Source organism: Schistocerca piceifrons, chromosome 2, assembly GCF_021461385.2.
Source record: "Schistocerca piceifrons isolate TAMUIC-IGC-003096 chromosome 2, iqSchPice1.1, whole genome shotgun sequence".
NCBI classification, from domain to species: Eukaryota; Metazoa; Arthropoda; class Insecta; order Orthoptera; family Acrididae; genus Schistocerca; species Schistocerca piceifrons.
In genome coordinates this window covers 1,033,158,487-1,033,180,600 of record NC_060139.1, presented here as the reverse complement: position 1 = coordinate 1,033,180,600, position 22,114 = coordinate 1,033,158,487, and the positions used below count along the sequence as shown (strand labels likewise).

The 22,114-nt window shown below is 43.2% G+C and overlaps 1 protein-coding gene across 1 annotated transcript in view; it reads left to right on the top strand.

Moving 5' to 3' along the window:
- The first annotated feature begins 3,994 nt into the window (after window positions 1–3,994).
- The window catches only part of LOC124777924 (dehydrogenase/reductase SDR family member 11-like), a 70,026-nt gene continuing 51,906 nt past the window's right edge, over window positions 3,995–22,114 (top strand). Inside the window, exon 1 of the mRNA XM_047253476.1 lies at window positions 3,995–4,137. Within this exon, the coding sequence (XP_047109432.1) occupies window positions 4,006–4,137 (132 nt within the window). The 5' untranslated portion in view covers window positions 3,995–4,005. The remainder of the gene's footprint in view (window positions 4,138–22,114) is intronic.

Here is a 22,114-nt window from a genome sequence, read left to right as displayed (position 1 = left end):
TAGGTGAACATGATTAAGAAATTATGAATGCTCAGGGTGGTGGAAGCACTAGTCTCTTCGCATGTACTGCAGTTTTAGTACAAATGAGATCAGTGGCACATCATATGTTGGTAACGCAGAGGAGATAAGAAGGGAGGGAATTTTCGAAGGAATGGATTTATCATACACACGTAAATGCCTTTCGCTATCTACACTACTGGCCATTAATTGCTACACAAAGAAGAAATACAGATGATAAACGGGTATTCACTGGACAAATATATTATACTAGAACTGACATGTGATTACATTTTCACCCAGGTTCGGTGCATCGATCCTGAGAAATCAGTGCCCAGAACAACCACCTCTGGCCGTACAACCGGCCTTGATACGCCTGGATATTGAGTCAAACAGAGCTTGGATGGCATGTACAGCTACAGCCGCCCATGCAGCTTCAACGCGATACCACAGTTCATCAGAAGTAGTGGCTGGCGTATTGTGACGAGCCAGTTGCTCGGCCACCATTGGCCAGACGTTTTCAATTGGTGAGAGATCTGGAGAATATGCTGGCCAGGGCAGCAGTAGAGCATTTTCTGTACCCAGAAAGGCCCGTACAGGACCTGCGACATGCGGTCGTGCATTATCCTGCTGAAATGTAGGGTTTCGCAGGGACCGAATGAAGGGTAGAGAAACGGGTCGTAAAACATCTGAAATTTAACGTCCACTGTTTGAAGTGCCGTCAATGCGAACAAGAGGTGACCGAGACATGTAACCAATGACACCCCATACCATCACGCCGGGTGATACGCCAGTATGGCGATGACGAATACACGCTTCCAATGTGCGTTCATCACGATGTCGCCAAACACGGAAGCGACCATCATGATGCTGTAAACAGAACCTGAATTCATCTGAAAAAATGACGTTCTCCCATTGGTGCACTCAGGTTCGTCGTTGAGTACACCATCGCAGGCGCTCCTGTCTGTGATGCAGCGTCAAGGGTAACCGCAGTCATGGTATTCGAGTTGATAGTCCATGCTGCTGCAAACGTCGTCGAACTGTTCGGGTAGATGGTTGTTGTCTTGCAAACGTCCCCTTTTGTTGACTCAGGGATCGGGACGTGGCTGCACGATCCGTTTCAGCCATGCGGATAAGATGCCTGTCATCTCGACTGCTAGTGATACGAGGCCGTTGGGATCCAGCACGGCGTTCCGTATTACCCTCCTGAATCCACCGATTCCATATTTTGCTAATAGTCATTGGATCTCGACCAACGCGAACAGCAATGTCGTGACACGATAAACCGCAATCGTGATAGGCTACAATCCGACCTTTATCAAAATCGGAAACGTGATGGTACGCATTTCTCCTCCTTACACGAGGCATCACAGCAACGTTCACCAGGCAACGCCGGTCAACTGCTGTTTGTGTATGAGAAATTGATTGGAAACATACCTCATGCCAGCACGTTGTAGGTGTCGCCACCGGCGGCAACCTTGTGTGAATGCTCTGAAAAGCTAATCATTTGCATATCATGGCATCTTCTTCCTGTCGGTCAAATTTCGCGTCTGTAGCACGTCATCTTTGTGATGTAGCAGTTTTAATGGCCAGTAGAGTATATATTTCCCTCTATTTCACTCGCTTTAAGGTGTGTCCTCGCTGGATTCCTCACCGCCTAGCAGAAGACCATAAAGAGCAACAAAGGACTATCTGGGCGGAACTGCTTGCACATTACGAGGTTGATCGTGACATTTTTTTTTTTTGTCGAACATCGTCACAGACAACGAAACATGGGTTCCGGAAACCAAACAGCAATCCATGTAGTTGCGCCACATCACCTCTCCTGCGAAGAAAAATTTCAAAGCAGCACCCTCACCCGGTAGTCAAGGCAAATGTCTTCTGCGACTTTAAAAGGGATAATCTGTTTGATGTCCTCCATTATGATGCAACAATCAACTCCGAAGTGTATTGTGCAACTACCAGAAACTGAATAAACGACTTCAGCGTGTCGGTCGCCACAAAACTGCAGACAAACTTCTCTGTGACAACGCAAGATCTCAGAAAAGTCTGCGCACCCGTGAGGAGCTTGCTAAACTTCATGATCTGTCGTCCCTCATGCACCCGACAGCCCGGATCTCGCACCTTCTGACTTCCACCTGCTTGGGCCAATGAAGGATGCACACCACGGGAAGCAGTACGTGGATGATGGGGAGGTTCTTGATGTAGCAAGACGTTGGTTCAGACGTCGACCACCATAGTGGTAGCTTGCGGGCATACAAGCCGTCGCAGTAATGTCACGTATGGTAGTCGCACTGAAAGGAGACTGTGTTGAAAAATAGGGATTTGTAGCCAAAAGAGAGGGAAATACACAACTGGCCATAGAAATTGCTACACCACGTAGATGACGTGCTACAGATGCGAAATGTAACTGACAGGAAGAAGATGCTGTGATATGCAAATGATTAGGTTTACAGAGCATTCACACAAGGTTGGCGCCGGTGGCGACACCTACAACGTGCTGACATGAGGAACGTTTCCAACCGATTTCTCATACACAAACAGCAGTTGACCGGCGTTGCCTGGTGAAACGTTGTTGTGATGCCTCGTGTAAGGAGAAGAAATGCGTACCATCACGTTTCCGATTTTGATAAAGGTCGGATTGTATCCTATCACGATTGCGGTTTATCGTATCGCGAGATTGCTGCTCGCGTTGGTCGAGATCCAATGACTGTTAGTAGAATATGGAATCGGTGGATTCAGGAGGGTAATACGGAACGCCGTGCTGGATCCCAACGGCCTCGTATCACTAGCAGTCGAGATGACCGGCATCTTATCCGCATGGCTGTCAAGGATTGTGCAGCCACGTCGCGATCCCTGAGTCAACAGATGGGGACGTTTGCAAATCAACAACCATCTGCACTAACAGTTCGACGACGTTTGCAGCAGCATGGACTATCAGCTCGGAGATCATGGCTGCGGTTACCCTTGACGCTGCATCACAGACAGGAGTGCCTGCGATGGTGTACTCAACGACGAACCTGGGTGCACGAATGGCAAAACGTCATTTTTTCGTATGAATGCCGGTTCTATTTATTGCATCATGATGGTCGCATCCGTGTTTGGCGACATCGCGGTGAACGCACATTGAAAGCGTGTATTCGTTATCGCCATACTGGCGTATCACCCGGCGTGATGGTATGGGGTGTCATTGGTTACATGTCTCGGTCACCTCTTGATCACATTGACGGCACTTTGAACTGTGGACGTTACATTTCAGATATGTTACGACCCGTGGCTCTACCCTTCATTCAATCCCCGCGAAACCCTACATTTCGGCAGGATAATGCACGACCGCATGTTGCTGGTCCTGTACGGGTCTTTCTGGATACAGAAAATGTACGACTGCTGCCCTGGCCAGCATATTCTCCATATCTCTCACCAATTGAAGACGTCTGGTCAATGGTGGCCGAGCAACAGGCTCGTCTGAATAAGCCAGTCACTACTCTTGATGAACTGTGGTATCGTGTTGAAGCTGCATGGGCAGCTGTACCTGTAGACGCCATCCAAGCTCTGTTTGACTCAATGCCCAGGCGTATCAAGGCCGTTATTACGGCTAGAGGTGGTTGTTGTGGGTAATGATTTCTCAGGATCTATGGACCCAAATTGTGTGAAAATGTAATCACATGTCAGTTCTAGTATAATATATTTGTCCAATGAATACTCGTTTATGATCTGCATTTCTTCTTGGTGTAGCAATTTTAATGGCCAGTAGTGTAATTGCCGAAAACATATTGATATCTATACCCGTTTACAAGAAATTGAGGGTGTCTAAATACGTGGTTCATGCAGCATATTAACAAACGTGCGACTTGTGTTTGGAACCGGTTTTTCACGTTTGCTCAACGTGCAGAGTGCAATCTTAAGACAGAGAGCGCAAAAAACTCTTATCGTTATCGTGTTTACTCGTACGGCAGGTTCGCGGTGCAAAGGACATACCAGACGCGGCAGAGCTCAGTACTTACCAGGATGGAAAGGTACGTCGGACGCGTTGCCATGGTGACAGGAGCCAGCTCCGGCATAGGGGCCGCCGTGGCGCGCGCGCTGCTGCAGCGAGGGGTGACCGTCGTGGGGGTCGACCTGCGACCCGACAGGATGAAGGTAGGTGCCCCTACAGCGGACTCGGGAGTACTGCTGATTAATCACTCTGAACAGTGTTTTCAAGTAGTCTGAAACTAGGTAGTTGCTCTTTATGGTCTTCTGCTAGGTAGTTATAATTAAAATGTAGCCTTCCGAAATGCCTTCACAAAAGAAGACGACGTAAATACTCCAAATTCGAATCGAGAACAGCTGCGAACATGAGTTACGTAGTAGTAAATATCCTCGGAGTAGTGAAACAACTTAAATCACTCAATAAAAGCAAGTCTTCTGGTCCAGTCTGTACACCAATTAGGTTCCTTTCGGCGTATGCTGATGCTTTGGCTCCATACTTAACGATCATATACAACCGTTCGCTCGACGAAAGATCCGTACCCAAAGACTGGAAAGTTGCACAGATCACACCAATACTCAAGAAAGCTAGTAGGAGTAATCCACTAAATTACAGGCCCATATCGTTAACGTCGATATGCAGCAGGATTTTAGAACATATATTGTGTTCGAACATTATGAACTGCCTCGAAGGAAACGGTCTATTGACACACAGTCAACATGGGTTTAGAAAACATCGTTCCTGTGAAACACAACTAGTTCTTTATTCACATGAAGTGCTGAGTGCTACTGACAAGGCATTTCAGATTATTCCGTATTTCTGGATTTCTGGAAGGCTTTGGACACTGTACCACACAAGTGGCTTGTAGTGAAATTGCGTGCTTATGGAATGTCGTCTCAGTTATATGACTGGATTTACGGTTTCCTGTCAGAGAGGTCACAGTTCGTAGTAATTGACGGAAAGTCATGGAGTAAAACGGAAGTAATTTCTCAGGCGTTCCTCAAGGTAGTGTTATAGGCCCTCTGCTGTTCCTTATCTATATAAACGATTTGGGAGACAAATCCGGTCAGCCGTCTTAGGTTGTTTGCAGATTACGCTGTCGTTTATCGACTAATGAAGTAATCAGAAGATCAGAACAAACTGCAAAACGATATAGAAAATATACCTGAATGGTGCGAAAATTGGCAGTTGACCCTCAACAACGAAAAGTGTGAGGTCATTCACATGAGTGCTAAAAGGAACTCGTTAAACCTCGGGTACACGATAAATCAGTCTAATCAAATTCAAATGGCTCTGAGCACTATGGGACTTAACATCAGTGGTCATCAGTCCCCTAGATCTTAGAACTACTTAAACCTAACTAACCTAAAGACATCACACACATCCATGCCCGAGGCAGGATTCGAACCTGCGACCGTAGCGGTCTCGCGGTTCCAGACTGAAGCGCCTAGAACCGCACGGCCACACCGGCCGGCTCAGTCTAATCCAAAAGCCGTAAATTCAACTAAATACCTACGTATTACATTTTCGATCGACTTAATTTGGAAAGAACACACAGAAAATGTTGTGGGGAAGGCTAACCAAAGGCTGCGTTTTATTGGCAGGACACTTAGAAAATGTAACAGACCTACTAAGGAGACTGCCTGCACTACGCTTGTCCGTCCTCTTTTAGAATACTGCTGCGCGGTGTGGGATCCTTACCACATAGGACTGACGGCGTACATCGAAAAAGTTCAAACAAGTGCAGCACGTTTTGTTATATCACGAAATATGGGAGTGAGTGTCACAGAAATGATACAGTAAAAAAATGTGTGTGAAATCTTATGGGACCTAACTGCTAAGGTAATCAGTCCCTAAGCTTACACACTACTTAACCTAAATTACCCTAAGGACAAACACACACGCCCATGCCCGACGGAGGACTCGAACCTCCGCCAGGACCAGCCAAATGATACAGTATTTGGGTTGAATATCATTAAAAGAAAGGCGTTTTTCGTTGCGACGGAATCTTCTCACGAAATGCCAATCACCAACTTTCTCCTCCGAATGCGAAAATATTTTGTTGACACCGACCTACATACGGCGGAACGATCACCACGATAAAATAAGGGAAATCAGAGCTTGTACGGAAAGATATAGGTGTTCATTCTTCCCGCGCGCTGTACGAGATTAGAATCATAGAGAATAGTGAAGGTGGTTCGATGAACCCTCTGCCAGGCACTTAAATGTGATTCGCAGAGTATCCATGTAGATGTAGATGTAGATGTAGGGGATGTCCTGGGTGGGCTGTAATTATCGTACAGCAGTTAAACTTGGTAGATATGCTAATACGTTAACGTGGAACCGATTTACGCTGGAAAAAAATTAGTTCCAAATTTAGCTACCAGGTGCAAATCTGGCGCTGTGCAATGTTTGTATGATGGTATGTGTGCTGGTGTACGCTGGCGCCAGTACACCATGCGGCATAGAGGTTACGAGAGTATCGACAGAGGACAACGACAAGACTCGCTGGAAACGCGCCACCAACGCCCTCTCAGCCTCCAGTATTTAGGATCGCCACCGCAGACAGGTGGGCCAGTTAGTTTGTTCAGTTAGTTCGAGCCTGTTAAGCCGAGTTGGCTCCAGTCTTTACGCCGAGTGAGTTCCAGAGTGTCAGCGAGACGGAGAACGCAGTCACAGCCTCTAGCTTAGAATCAGGAGCAGCACGTAGCGAACAGTGTTCATAGAGGACTCTGTACGTCAACTGCAGTGAGGCTATACAGGAGAGCTTTTACCACATCACATGAAAGCTGAAATTAAGTAGCTCTTTGTTTGTGAATAACTGTGTGCAGTTTGTGTTATAGAACGAGGATACCGGTCACCAACCAACATCCTCTCCTTGCTTCCCATGGTACAGCTCTACAGAGACAACGAGATGATATAACAGCGGCTAACGAGGATTCAACAGTATGACTGAAGGAGAGTGAACACTATGGCTGTCGAGAAGAGAGGCGGTGCTCTGCTAGTGAAACTGTTTTACGTGAAAGCCAGCGAGGGCTGTTCCGTCAATCGCATTGCGGTTGGCTGCGCTCGCATTACGTCACCCGGCAGAAAAGCCGCGCCTGCGTAACACAGAGCGCATTACAAAAGCAATGTCGTCGTTTTGTAAATGAAATACCAACTTTTCAGGCACGTTAGACACACATACAGGGTGGTCCATTGATAGTGACCTGGCCAAATATCTCACGAAATAAGCGTCAAACGAAAATACTACAAAGAACGAAACTTGTCTAGCTTGAAGGGGAAAACCAGATGGCGCTATGGTTGGCCCGCTAGATGGCGCTGCCATAGGTCAAACGCGAATCAACTGTGTTTTTTTAAAATAAGTACCCCCATTTTTTATTACATATTCGTGTAGTATGTAAAGAAATATGAATGGTTTAGTTCGACCAGTTTTTTCTCTTTGTGGTAGATGGCGCTGTAATAGTCACAAACGTATAATTACGTGGTATCACGTAACATTCCGCCAGTGCGGACGGTATTTGCTTCGTAATACATTACCCGTGTTAAAATGGACCGTTTACCAGTTGCAGAAAAGGTCGATATCGTGTTGATGTATGGCTATTGTAATCAAAATGCCCAACGGTCGTGCGCTATGTACGCTGCTCGGTATCCTGGACGACATCATCCAAGTGTCCGGACCGTTCGCCGGGTAGTTACGTAATTTAAGGAAACACGAAGTGTGCAGCCAAGTGTGAAACGTCAACCACGACCTGCAACAAATGATGATGCCCAAGTAGGTGTTTTAGCTGCTGTCGCGACTAATCCGCACACCAGTAGCAGAGAAATTGCTCGAGAATCGGGAATCTCAAAAACGTCGGTGTTGAGAATGCTACATGCACCCGTATCATATTTCTACGCACCAGGAATTGCATGGCGACGACTTTGAACGTCGTGTGCAGTTCTGCCACTGGGCACAAGAGAAATTACGGGACGATGACAGATTTTTTGCACGCGTTCTATTTAGCGGCGAAGCGTCATTCGCGAACAGTGGTAATGTAAACCGACATAATGTGCACTATTGGACAACGGAAAATCCACGATGGCTGCGACAAATGGAACGTCAGCGACCTTGGCGGGTTAATGTATGGTGCGGGGTTATGGGAGGAAGGATAATAGGCCCCCATTTTATCGACGGCAATCTACATGGTGGAATGTATGCTGATTTCCTACGTAATGTTCTACCGATGTTACTACAAGATGTTTCACTGCATACACAGAATGGCTATGTACTTCCAACATGGTGGGTGTCCGGCACATAACTCGCGTGCGGTTGAAGCGGTACTGAATAGCGTATTTCATGACAAGTGGATTGGCCGTCGAAAAACCATACCATGGCCCCGCACGTTCACCGGATCTGATGTCCTGTGATTTCTGTCTGTGGGGAAAGTTGAAGGATTTTTTCTATCGTGATCCATCGACAACGCCTGACAACATAAGTCAGCGCATTGTCAATGCATGTGCGAACATTACGGAAGGTGAACTAATCTCTGTTCAGAGGAATGTCGTTACACGTATTGCCAAATGCATTGAGGTCGACGGACATCATTTTGAGCATTCATTGCATTAATGTGGCATTTACAGGTAATCACGCTGTAACAGGATGCGTTCTCAGAAATGATAAGTTCTCAAAGGTACTTGTATCACTTTGGAACAACCGAAATAAAATGTTCAAAGGTACCTACGATCTGTATTTTAATTTAAAAAACCTACCTGTTACCAACTGTTTGTCTAAAATTGTGAGCCATATGTTTGTGACTATTACAGCGCCAACTATCACAAAACGAAAAGAGTGATCTAAGTCAAACATTCATATTTCTTTACGTACTACACGAATATGTAATAAAAAATAGGGATTCCTATTTAAAAAAACGCAGTTGATATCCGTTTGACAGCGCCATCTAGCGGGCCAACCATAGCTCCATCTGGTTTCCCCCTTCAAGCTAGACAAGTTTCGTTCTTTGTAGTTTTTTCGTTTGACGCTTATTTCGTGAGATATTTGGCCCGGTCACGATCTATGGACCACTCTGTATACATAAACATACACTGAAAACTAAACCTAAAAAAAAATACGTAACTAACATAGTTCGACATAGGAGGTGATAAAGAATGCGTAAAACAAACTTACCACCATTCCGTAATTGTCAAGTGCTTCGATCGGCTGTAGTTGCTGACGACAAGCGGCTCTTCATTTCTTACGCGGTTTAGATGCCGTCCACATGAGATTCTTCCTTGTGTCACTCTTTTTTCTTGCTTCTACTAGTCTTTCTTTATTTAAATGCCTGATACGTATAAAATTTCGCGTTCTAACATACAAACTAATTACGTTTTCGTGTACATGAGGAAACTTTGTTTTGATAATCGAAGTTAAACTTTTAATTACGTTGTTACATTTCGAAATTGTTTGTCCATGGAAACCTGAAAATATAACTTCGATGAACGACTTTTGAATGCGAGATAGCCAGCCAAGTATTGAACAGAGTGAGGACTAGCATCTTCTATATCAGCACTATTTTGATCTATTTAGTGGACAGTTCTCAGAAATTCTTCTTCCTCTTCGACTATACCTAAGATGTCACAACTACCTGCACGTTTCACTTGTCGTTCGTCTGTTATCTCAATACAGAGTTCACTTGTGATGAGCTTCAAGATGTCGTCAATGGCGTGTCTCAGTATCAGTATCTGCGGAAACGGCAGTGACTGTTTCTTCCGCAGCTGCTGCACTGCCTGATAAAGGTATGTCGTTTGCATTTCCAGTTAAAAGAAGGAGCCCAATTCTGTATTTGACCTCTACAGCTGTGGGATTATTGTAGAACGCACCATGCCCTCGAACTGTAGAAAAATAATTTTCCAAGCAGTCCTGATTTAGACGTGATCTTAAGATAAACTTCACGTTATCTTTCTTTACCTCTTCGAGTAACCCTAGAAGGGATGTGATTGAGACTATTGAACCCAACTGAAATGGCAACAAACCCTTCCTGTTTCCACAGCGCATGTCAAGGCAACCTTTTTAAAGTGTTCTCTTGACTTTTAAAATTCAGACCAAATCCGCAACGTAAAGACGCGACATCATCAATGGGAGTTCTGGTTAAAACGTCGAAAACATCGTTTACTAAAACAAAGAACAGGCTTTCCCGTTCTTTTCCCTGAACATACAAGAGAGCTTTAGCCTTGCGACGTGAAAATAAGCGGGCTGCCGTCCAACATTTTGTCGAGCACGTCCTGTAACACTGATGTGCGCTTCTGAAATGTGATGTACTACATTCAGATTGCCTTTCTGGCTGTCTAACAAATTCTCAATTGCATTCTTGGCTATCAAAGTTCCATCAGGAAGAGATAACCCTTCATCTAAAAAGTGGTTCCCAAGAAGCTTCAATAAATGTGGTACATTGCAAAAAGCCCAGATTTTCCTTTCATTGTGTGCTAGATTTTTGAAAAAGGTTTTTGAGATATTGACACAAAGTTCGTTCCACAGTTTAGAGGTTTTTGCACTCATATCACACGTTACAGCCACAACATGTAGTCCCGAATTTTCAATTTTTAATATTATATCTAGCAGCAGGCCACAGTTCATTGTCACATCAAAATTGTAATAAATCGGCCGCTTCCAAGATGAACACAAACCACAAATCATTGCAACTAGAACATTTGTGTGAGGTCCTAAAATCCTGTCTTCCGAAGCATCATAGCAGATTCTACCATAACTGTTCATTTCATCGAAACACAACACAGTTGTCTTCTGTAGGGGAGTAAACGTACGACTCTTTGCTTTCAAAATTGCCAAAAATTCTTCTGAGATACCTGGATTACACTTAAAATTCGTAGTCCACTTTTGGAGTGTTGCTCGACATGGCAAAGGAATATTTCGCTTCTTCAGATATGTATAAGCTTTTTGAGAGAGAGCTTTTAGAGTTGGGTCATTGGCAATATCCTGACCACTCCATTTAACACGTCTGTTGCCTGGCAACAAACAGCGAATTTGTCCTGGAGTGAGACACTTGGATAAGATATTTTCTACTTTTTTCTTTACGAAACTTTCTTTCACTGTAGCACTTAATTTTGTCTTCCTTAATAAGACGCGTCTAACAGTATTGGCTTTCATCAGGGCTGCTTCACATTTTTTAAGGCTACTTTCAAGCACGGCATTTTTCTTATAAATAACTTCTATTTCTTCGTCCTTCACTTTCAAATCAGACAGTTCACAAATGGGCACCGTATTTGTGTCTCGGTCCAGTTTCCCTTTCCTTGGGGACAGAGACCGCAAGGTACCAATCGCTCTCTTGCGCACATCTCTCTCTTCTGATAACGTAGAGCTCGCTCACGAACATCCTACAGGAACAGAAAAGCCTGTTAATTTTTTAGTTTATGATTAATAATTAGTACTAAAATGATACTTTTTCACTAAAAAATAACTCATTTGAGAAGATAAAACTTAACGAATTAGCACCTTAATCTAATTGATCAGTATAACACAGCAGCTTCCTTACCTCATTGTCAGGTTCAGTGCTGTTTTCAGCTGTACGCAAAATCTCCGTGCCAGTTGGGTAAATGTTGAGACGGAACTGCATCTGCTTTAAGTTCCTGCATTTGCGGCACCTCCTGGAGTTCGTTCTTTAAATCCCGCTCGTAATCCTCAGGAAGAAAATGAATGGAGCAGATACGGGTATTAATAACATTAATTTCGTCAGCTCGCTTGCACCGAGATATCCAATCCCTTTGTAGGGAATTCTTGGGAAAACGATGATACACTATACCACTAGTCTTAGTTCCATAATTTTTACTGTTTGAAACTGCACAATTACCTTTATTTCTATTCATAATTCGGTCTGCTCGCGACACGCGCCACTAATAAACACACTGCTGCCGCACTCAATGCTCTCTGCCCGGTGACGTCACAGCGCGAAGGGTACTGTGGGTAAATTGTTCGCGGACACTGCCGGAATGGCCTACCTTATATGTCTAGCTACCTTGCGTGAAAGCAGCAGTTACAGGGCTGCACTGAGAAGGTATCGCCGACTGAAAGGTCTGAGGAGGGCCCTGATATCATTAAACGCTTCAAAAATATGACAAAGCAAATCGATTACATGGGTGAGCTTGGTGTGGCACGTGGAAGAGGCACTTATTATGAGGTTGTTGTTGCTGTAACTGAGCACGCAGCACGGGCCCCGGGTGGTGGCAGTGCTCGTTCGGTGCTACGAGAATTCTCCATCCCATGTTCAACATGACGGAAACATTTGCCGTCTATTTTACTCTGGTACCCGTGCAAGATCCAGATCGTGCAGCAACTGAACACTTAGGACCTGGCATGGATCGAAGTTGATGACATTAGTGCAGGCAATACACTACTGGCCATTAAAATTGCTACACCACGAAGATGACGTGCTAAGGATGCGGAAATTTAACCGACAGGAAGAAGATGCTGTGATATGCAAACGATTAGCTTTTCAGAGCATTCACACAAGGTTGCCGCCGGTGGCGACACCTACAACGTGCTGACATGAGGAAAGTCTCCAACCGATTTCTCATACGCAAACAGCAGTTGACCGGCTTTGCCAGCTGAAACGTTGTTGTGATGCCTCGTCTAAGGAGGAGAAATGCGCACCATCACGTTTGCGACTTTGATAGAGGTCGGATTGTAGCCTATCGCGATTGCGGTTTATCGTATTGCGACACTGCTGCTCGCATTGGTCGAGATCCAATGACTGTTAGCAGAATATGGAATTGGTAGGTTCAGGAGGGTAATACGGAACGCCGTGCTGGATCCCAACGGCCTCGTATCACTAGCAGTCGAGATGACCGGCATCTTATCCGCATGGCTGTAACGGATCGTGCAGCCACGTCCCGATCCCTGAGTCAACAAAAGGGTACGTTTGCAAGACGACAACCATCTGCCCGAACAGTTCGACGACGTTTGCAGCAGCATGGACTATCAACTCGAATACCATGGCTGCGGTTACCCTTGACGCTGCATCACAGACAGGAGCGCCTGCGATGGTGTACTCAACGACGAACCTGAGTGCACCAATGGGAGAACGTCATTTTTTCAGATGAATTCAGGTTCTGTTTACAGCATCATGATGGTCGCATCCGTGTTTGGCGACATCGCGGTAAACTCACATTGGAAGCGTGTATTCGTCATCGCCATACTGGCGTATCACCCGGCGTGATGGTATGGGGTGCCGTTGGTTTCACGTCTCGGTCACCTCTTGTTCGCATTGACGGCACTTTGAACAGTGGACGTTACATTTCAGATATGTTACGACCCGTGGCTCTACCCTTCCTTCGATCACTGCGAAACCCAACATTTCAGCAGGGTAATGCACGACCGCATGTTGCAGGTCCTGTACGGGCCTTTCTGGATACAGAAAACGTTGGACTGCTGCCCTGGCCAGCACATTCCCCAGATCTCTCACCAATCGAAAACGTCTGGTAAATGGTGGCCGAGCAACTGCCTCTTCATAATACGCCAGTCACTACTCATTTATAATAGCAGAATTCATAATTATCTGTTTCCTCGCAAAATGAAGTGTCTTTCTGAAATTCTATTAACAGACATACATATAAATTATTTGTTACAGTGAGCATTATAAATCGAAATGTTCTTTTAACTTTCATTTTGGATGCATGCTGCCAGAGAACGTAACAAACTGATAGTTACCAAGATTCTTATTGTGGTGTCACCGCCAGACACCACACTTGCTAGGTGGTAGATTAAATCGGCCGCGGTCCATTTAGTACATGTCGGACCCGCGTGTCGCCACTGTGTAATCGCAGACCTAGCGCCACCACAAGGCAGGTCTCGTGATACGAACAAGCACTCGCCCCAGTTGGACGGACGACCTAGCTAGCGACTAGATGTACGAAGCCTTTCTCTCTCATTAGCCGAGAGACAGAATAGCCTTCAGCTAAGTTAATGGCTACGAACTAGCAAGGCGCCATTAGCCTTACAGTGATTGTAATTAAAGTCTCCTGTGTATAGTCAAGAGCGATGTACCACAATGATTGATTAAAGATAAGTATTAATCCAACTACGTACTTTTCTTCATAGCATTAATTGCGTAGCCTGTTCCAGTACTTCACGCCCGTCTGCGTTAGTCTAGCGTGCATTTTCAGCCATCTCGACCTACAAGGTGTTGGCCCAGCTGCCGACACATCACTTATGAAATAATTATAAATAGTTAAGATTTTTAAATTAAATTCACAATGTATAAGAACATTTGTATTACATATAAAACTATAAATAGTACTCCAAAATGTCAACTGTGCAATACAATAGTCGCCTGACTACAAATAGCTACTTAATTAAATGAACCTACAGCAGCACTCTGTCCCCGCAAATTGATCACAACTGGGGGCTAACCCCAAAACAGGACTCAAATACGAGTATAAATTCAACAAACATTAAATAAAAAAACTTTTAAAATGCATACGTCTCCAGTGGTTATTCTGATCTCCATATGGCCAAGTTGCTCAAAGGCAACCAACAAGTAAAACCGAGCAACAGTAGTACTCCACTGACTGGCCACAAGCCTGTTACACACAAATCACGTTAATTACCTGAATTACTTAAATACACTAAAGCACAATTAAAATGAAAATGACAAACCCTTAATTTTTTAAAGAAATCAAGAACCTCAGTCCTCAGTTTGCCCAAGGACTTTCATTACACGCCCACAAGGGCCACACAGTAACAGGAGCATTGTGTCAATGACTTCCTAATCCGGCGACTCCCCCGCTGTGGCCTGATACCAAAAGAATAACAACAAACTACTCAACTTGAGGCTGGAACGGGCGATCCGCAGAATCGCGTGTGATCCGCCAACACTTATGCCTCTCGTGATGACCAGAAGCCTGAGGAAGCAGAAAGAAAATGCGTCGTTGCCCCGGACCAGCAGAACAGCAACGCGTCAACCGCTGCCGATACAAGGCTGTCAACATTTATCAAACAGCAAACACCAAAACAAATTTGATAAAAATTGACGTACACCCTAATACTTAAACGGGGAATTGAAAACTCTGTAACGTATTACTATCTTTACAACATATTTCATCGAGCCATATACGTTATCTCGCAATTCTAGCTGCTTCTCTCACACAAATAATGATAAAAATTCAGAAATTCAGGGTCGCCACCAGCCCAAGCCCTTCCTAACCATTTAGAAAGAAACGGAGCTGGAAAATTATTAGTTTAATTACCTTAATAATTTAATTACAAGTATGCAAATTTCTTTAAGTAGCCAGATAAATAGCACTCCATGTCGCGCATGAAACAACTTGATTAATTCAGGATTGGAAATCGGAGTAAGTAGGTAAGATCAACCCCACAGAATTTATCTTTCACGTAGATTATTTATTGTATCTAAGTATTTGGTTGCACGTCCTACACTACACATATCTCGTACCTTACTAGAAATATTTAAGTAAGAATTACGTGAGAATGTAACAGAGCACAATTTAACTACATTTATTTCTTTTATTTATTTATTTATTGTTCCGTGGGACCAAATTAAGGAGAAGTCTCCATGGTCATGGAACGAGTCAATACATGAAATTATAACACGATAGTAGAAACAGATAAAAAGAACTATAAGAAATATATTCAGGCGACAAGTCGTAAGTTTAAATAAAGAAAATCAACAATGTAACACTGGAATGTGCTTAATTTTTCAGCTCTTCCAGGACCTCCTCAACAAAATTGAAGGAGTGAGCCATGAGGAAACTCTTCAGTTTAGACTTAAAAGTGTTTGGACTACTGCTAAGATTTTTCAGTTCTTGTGGTAGCTTATTGAAAATGGATGCAGCATAATACTGCACTCCTTTCTGCACAAGAGACAAGGAAGTGCATTCCACATGTAGATTTGATTTCTGCCTAGTATTAACTGAGTGAAAGCTGCTACCTTTTGGGATAAGCTAATATTGCTAACAACAAACGACATTAAAGAAAATATATACTGTGAGGATAATGTGAGAATTCCCAGACTATTGAATAGGGGTCGACAAGAGGTTCTCGAACTTACACCAAATATAGCTCGAACAGCCCGTTTTTGAACCAAAAATACCCGTTTTGAATCAGAAGTATTATCCCAAAAAATAATACCATACGACATAAGCGTATGAAAATATGCGAAGTAGACTACTTTTCGTGTTGAACTGTCACTTATTTCAGATACTGTTCTAACGGTAAATAAAGCAGCACTTTGTTTCTGAACAAGATCCTGAACATGGGCTTTCCACAACAGCTTACTATCCATCCGAACGCCTAGGAACTTGAACTGTTCTGTCTCGCTTATAACTCGCTTATAATATGCCCATTCTGTCTGATCAAAATATCGGTTCTTGTTGAATTGTGAGTTAGAAACTGTAAAAGCTGAGTCTTACTGTGATGTAGCATCAAATGATTTTCCACAAGCCACGAACTTATTTTTGAATCACCTGTAATACTAGAAATCATATGATTTATATAAATAGGAAACAGCAGTGGCCCCAGCACCGAACCTTGGGGAACACCCCACTTAACAGTGCCGCATTGGGACTGAACACCACTACCACTCTCAATATTGCGGAGAATTACCTTCTGCTTTCTGTTCTTAAAGTAAGAGGCGAACCAATTGTAGGCTACTACCCTTACTCCATAATGGTCCAACTTCTGCGGTAATATTTTGTGGTCAACACAGTCAAAAGCCTTCGTTACATCAAAGAAAACACCTAGCGTACGCAACCTTTTATTTAATCCGTCCGAAACCTCACAGAGAAAAGAGAATATAGCATTTCCAGTTGTTGAACCATTTCTAAAAACAGACTGTACATTTGACAACAAATTATGTGAATTTAAATGCTCCAGTAACCTTATATATACAACCTTTCCGATAACTGTAGCAAACACCGGTGGCGTAGCATTAGGTCTAAAATTGTCAACATTATCCCTGTCTCCCTTTTTATAAAGTGGCTTCACTGCCGATTACTTTAATCGTCAGGAAACTGACCACTCCTAAAGGAAAAGTTACAGATATGGCTAAATACTGGGCTAACATACATAGAACAATACTTCAGTATTCTGCTAGATACCCCGTCACATCCATGAGAGTTCTAGGTCTTTAGTGATTTAATTATTAACCCAATCTCCCTCTTGTCAGTATCATGGAGGAGCATTTCAGGTAATAGTCTCGGAACACTTTTTTCTAAGAGCGCTATATGATTCCCTGTTGGGACTAGGTTTCTATTTAGTTCACCTGCTATATTCAGAAAGTGATTATTAAATACTGTACATATATGCGACTTATCAGTAACACGGCCATTCCCACTACGCACTGATTCTATATCCTCGACCTGTGTCTGCAGACCAGCCACTTCCTTTACGACTGACCATATGGTTTTAATTTTATCCCGAGACTTAGCTATTCTATCTGCATACCACATACTTTTTGCCTTCCTAATAATATTTTTAAGCATCTTACAATACTGTTTGTAATGGGCTGCTCCATTTAGATTTTAACTGTTTCTAACGTTTTGATATAATTGCCACTTTGTTCTAAAGGATATTCTTATCCCTCTAGTCAGCCACCCAGGCTGCCTATTTGTGCTAGTACCCTGTTTTGAACGTTCTAACGGAAAGCAACTTTGAAAGAGCACGAGAAAAGTCTTGAGGAAAGCATTATATTTGTCGTCTACTGTATCAGCACTATAAACATCTTGCCACTCTTGTTCCTTGATAAGGTTTACAAAGGTCTCTACAGCAACTGGATCAGCTTTCCTAAACAGTTGATAACTATATTTAACATGTGTTGCAGCACAAAAATCTTTTAGAGTTAAAATTTGTGCATCATGATCTGAAAGGCCATTAACCGTTTGCTAACGGAATGCCCTTCTAGCAATGAGGAATGAACAAAAATGTTGTCTATGGTTGTTCTACTGTTCCCTTGCACTCTCGTTGGAAATAATACGGTTTGCATAAGATTATATGAATTAAGGAGGTCTACCAGTATCCCTTTCCTTGCACAATCACTGATTCAATTAATATTGAAGTCACCACATATAACTAACTTTTTGTATTTCCTATAAAGTGAACCAAGAACCTCCTCTAGCTTTAGCAAAAATGTTGTGAAATCGGAGTCTGGGATCTATAAATAACAACAGTTAGAAGTTTAGCTCCACTAAATTTAACCACACCTCCACAACATTCAAACACCTTTTCAGTGTGGTACTTTGAAACATCAATTGACTCAAGTGGGATGCCGTTTTTCACATACATGGCTACTCCCCCACACTGCAAAGAGCTCCTAGAAAAGCTGCCAGCCAACCTGTATCCTGGTAGAGGAAGCCTCTGAATTATCTGCTTATTTAGAAGTGTTCAGATACACCAATAATTTCAGAGTCAACATCTATAAGCAGTTCACTAACTTTATCTCGAATACCTTGTATATTTTGATGAAATATACTAATTCCCTCATTACTCGGATACCTAAGCTTTGTCGAAAGTGGTTCCTTTGTTAGGGAGACTTCCCTTAAGCAGGAATACCTATCAGCTGACTTCAGTCTAAAAAAGGTGCAGCCCTAGCACCCACTACTACCGGAATTTTGAGGTGCAGGTCATGTCTTGTGAAACCCGTCCTGATGATAGACTCCACCGACACCACTCAAATGTGACCCATGCCTTCTGTAATTAGCGCATCCCCAAGTCACATGTTATTACGCCTGACGGCTGTATTACGATGAGGCCGATCGTGACGCTGAAACAGTCCCACGAAATGCACATTCGTGTTGCCAGTCTGAGTGGCTATCTTTTCCAGGTCACCATCAATGTCATACTCCCCATACATATCAATACTGTTACCAGCCCCACCCACAATCACTACCTGATCCTCTTTAGTAAAATCCCTACATAACCCCCCTATGTTAACTCACCTGAGCCTGGTGACCTGGTACTCACTCCCCAACACTTCCTGCAACTGCTGGCCCACACCTCTGCCATGAGAACTACCTAACAACAGAACCTTCTTCTTTCTCTTCGACTTTGCAACTGTCCTAGCCACCGTACAGCAAGAAGAAACACAGTAAACTGGGGTGGGAGACAACGATACTATAATCTCCTTTGCATTCATACCACAAAAATATCTGAGATTCGTATTACGATTCTACGCATGCACTTTTCTGGACAGAGGTTTAACCAATGCACGAGGTTGTGAGATAATTATTCAACATACAAACTGCGTCTGCTGCTTGCAAACGGCCGAAATAGACCACGTGGTGCATTCCGAATCAAACTGTTGTGCTGCTTTGCAGAAAGCACACGAAAGAACAGACGTCCTTGCAGAAATTATAGCTCATTAAACAAGCAAACTGTTAAAATAATGCCTATTGCGGTGCCGTGGTGGACCAGAAGGATAACTGATTACCAAACACGTGGCACAAAATCGACACACAAAGACCAAAACAACTTCCACAAAATATAAGATTAAAAATCATTAAAAATCATACTCGCTTCGAGGCAGTATTACACTCACGTACGGTTGGAGTGATGCTTTGAAGTGATGCTAACCAGCTTTTCCTAATCAGATTTATCGTTTGAAATTCTACTTCATCGTTGTTCAAAATGAACAAAGTAACTTCCACACTTTAACTCAAACACCCAAAAATCGCCTATTTAAAGCAATATAATTATGGCACATTCGGAAAAATAACTCGCTTCACACGCTTCAGTTAAGCTGAAGTTCTTAAGTACTTCAACAGTTAAACATAACGAAGTCCTAACTCAACCTGCTTCCTATCACCTGAAAGCCCCCTTAAGAGCTACGATCCGTACTCACCAAGCATTCACCGAAGAGTGCCGCTTTCTCTTTCGAGATTACCTGGCTCCCTATGCAGCGGAAGCTACCAGAGAGTAGCCCTCCATCACCAACCACACACGCAGAAACAGCCTTCGACACAGCCTTCGACTAAAATGGGTAAACCTCTCTGTTCAGGTATTGGAAACCTAAGTTGGTCATCCTGTGCTCTCCTTCGAACGAGAAGCAACATGTCTGCTCCCAGCAGACGATGACCAACTCAGCGTTTCCCACAAAACAAAACCGAAACCCAACATTAAAACACACATATAATATTCGATAGGCCTTATTTGGGTGTTCAGTGTTTCTGGAAGAGTTCTTGAATTGAGCTAAAATCAGGTAGTAAAGTGAATAGGTTGTACCGAAATCGACAAGCGTCTTATGAAACGACTTCACAGAGACGTTTCTACTGAACTATTTAAAATTTCAGTATGGGAGCGGCCCGCCCATAACTTTGCAAATTAACATTCCTAGTAAAAATTAAGGAGCAATGTACAAAGTTCATTTAAAAGAATAGTTATATAACAATTCAGACAATATTTTAAAAATCGAGATCTGCCTTTACTGGGGACTCTTAGGAGCTAATAGACACTTTAATTGGGATACTCACCAAATGACAAATAGCCAGTAAAACTGTGCACCCACGCGAAGGGCTCCTCAAGATGAAGGCATGGGTCACATTTGAGTGGTGTCGGTGGAGTCTATCAGCAGGACGGGTTTCACAAGACATGGCCTGCACCTCAAAATTCCGGTAGTAGTCGGTGTTAGAGCTGCACCTTTTTTAGATTGAAGTCAGCTGATAGGTATTCCTGTTTAAGGGAAGTCTCTCTAACAAAGGAACCACTTTCGACAAAGCTTAGGTATCCGAGTAATGAGGGAATTAGTATATTTCATCAAAATATACAAGGTATTAGAGATAAAGTTAGTGAACTGCTTATAGATGTTGACTCTGAAATTATTGGTATATCTGAACACTTCTAAATAAGCAGATAATTCAGAGGCTTCCTCTACCAGGATACAGGTTAGCTGGCATCCATCACCTAATCAACATCTTTTCGTGGTTTGGCTCTTCCTAGGCCCTTGTCAGCGATAACGCTCTGGCTTTTGTCTCCAGTCAGTTTAGACAGTTGTTGTTGTTATGGTCTTCAGTCCAGAGACTGGTTTGACGCAGCTCTCTACGCTACTCTATGCTGTGTAAGCTTCTTCATCTCCCAGTGCCTACTGCAACCTACATCCTTCTGAATCTGCTTAGTGTATGCATCTCTTGCTCTCCCTCTACGATTTTTAGCCTCCACGCCGCCCTCCAATACTAAATTGGTGATCCCTTGATGCCTCAAAACACGTCCTATCAACCGGTCCCTTCTTCTAGTGAAGTTGTGCCACATAGTCCTCTTCTCTCCAGTGCTATTGAGTACCACCTCATTACATACGTAATCTACCCATCTAATCTTCAGCATTCTTCTGTAGCGCCACATTTCTAAAACTACTATTCTCTCCTTGTCCAAACTATTTATCGTCCATGTTTCACTTCCATACAAGGCTACACTCCATACAAATACTTTCAGAAATGTCTTCCTGACACTTAAATCTACACTCGATGTTAACAAATTTTTCTTCTTCACAAACGCTTTCATTGCCATTGCCAGTCTACATTTTATATCCTCTCCGCTTTCACCATCATCAGCTATTTTGCTCCCCTAATAGCAAAATTGATTTACTACTTTAAGTGTCTCATTTCCTAATCCAATTCCCACAGCATCACCCGACTTAATTCGACTACATTCCATTATCCTCGTTTTGCTTTCGTTGATGTTCATCTTATATCCTCCTTTCAAGACACTGTCCATTCCGTTCAACTGCTCTTCCAAGTTCCTTGCTGTTCTGACAGAAGTACATGTCATCGGCAAACCTCAAAGTTTTTATTTCTTTTCCATGGATATTAATTCCTACTCCAAATTTTTCTTTTATTTCCTTTACTGCTTCATCAATATACATATTGAATAACATCGGGGATAGTCTACAACCTCGTCTCACTTCCTTCCCAACCACTGCTTCCCTTTCATGCCCCTCGACTCTTATAACTGGCATCTGGCTTCTGCACAAATTGTAAATAGACTTTAGCTCCCTGTATTTTACCCCTGCCACCTTCAGAATTTGAAAGAGAGTATTGCAGTCAACATTGTCAAAAGTTTTCTCTAAGTATACAAATGCTAGAAACGTAGGTTTACCTTTCCTTAATCTATCTTCTAAGATAAGTCGTATGGTCAGTATTGCGTCATTTCTAAGG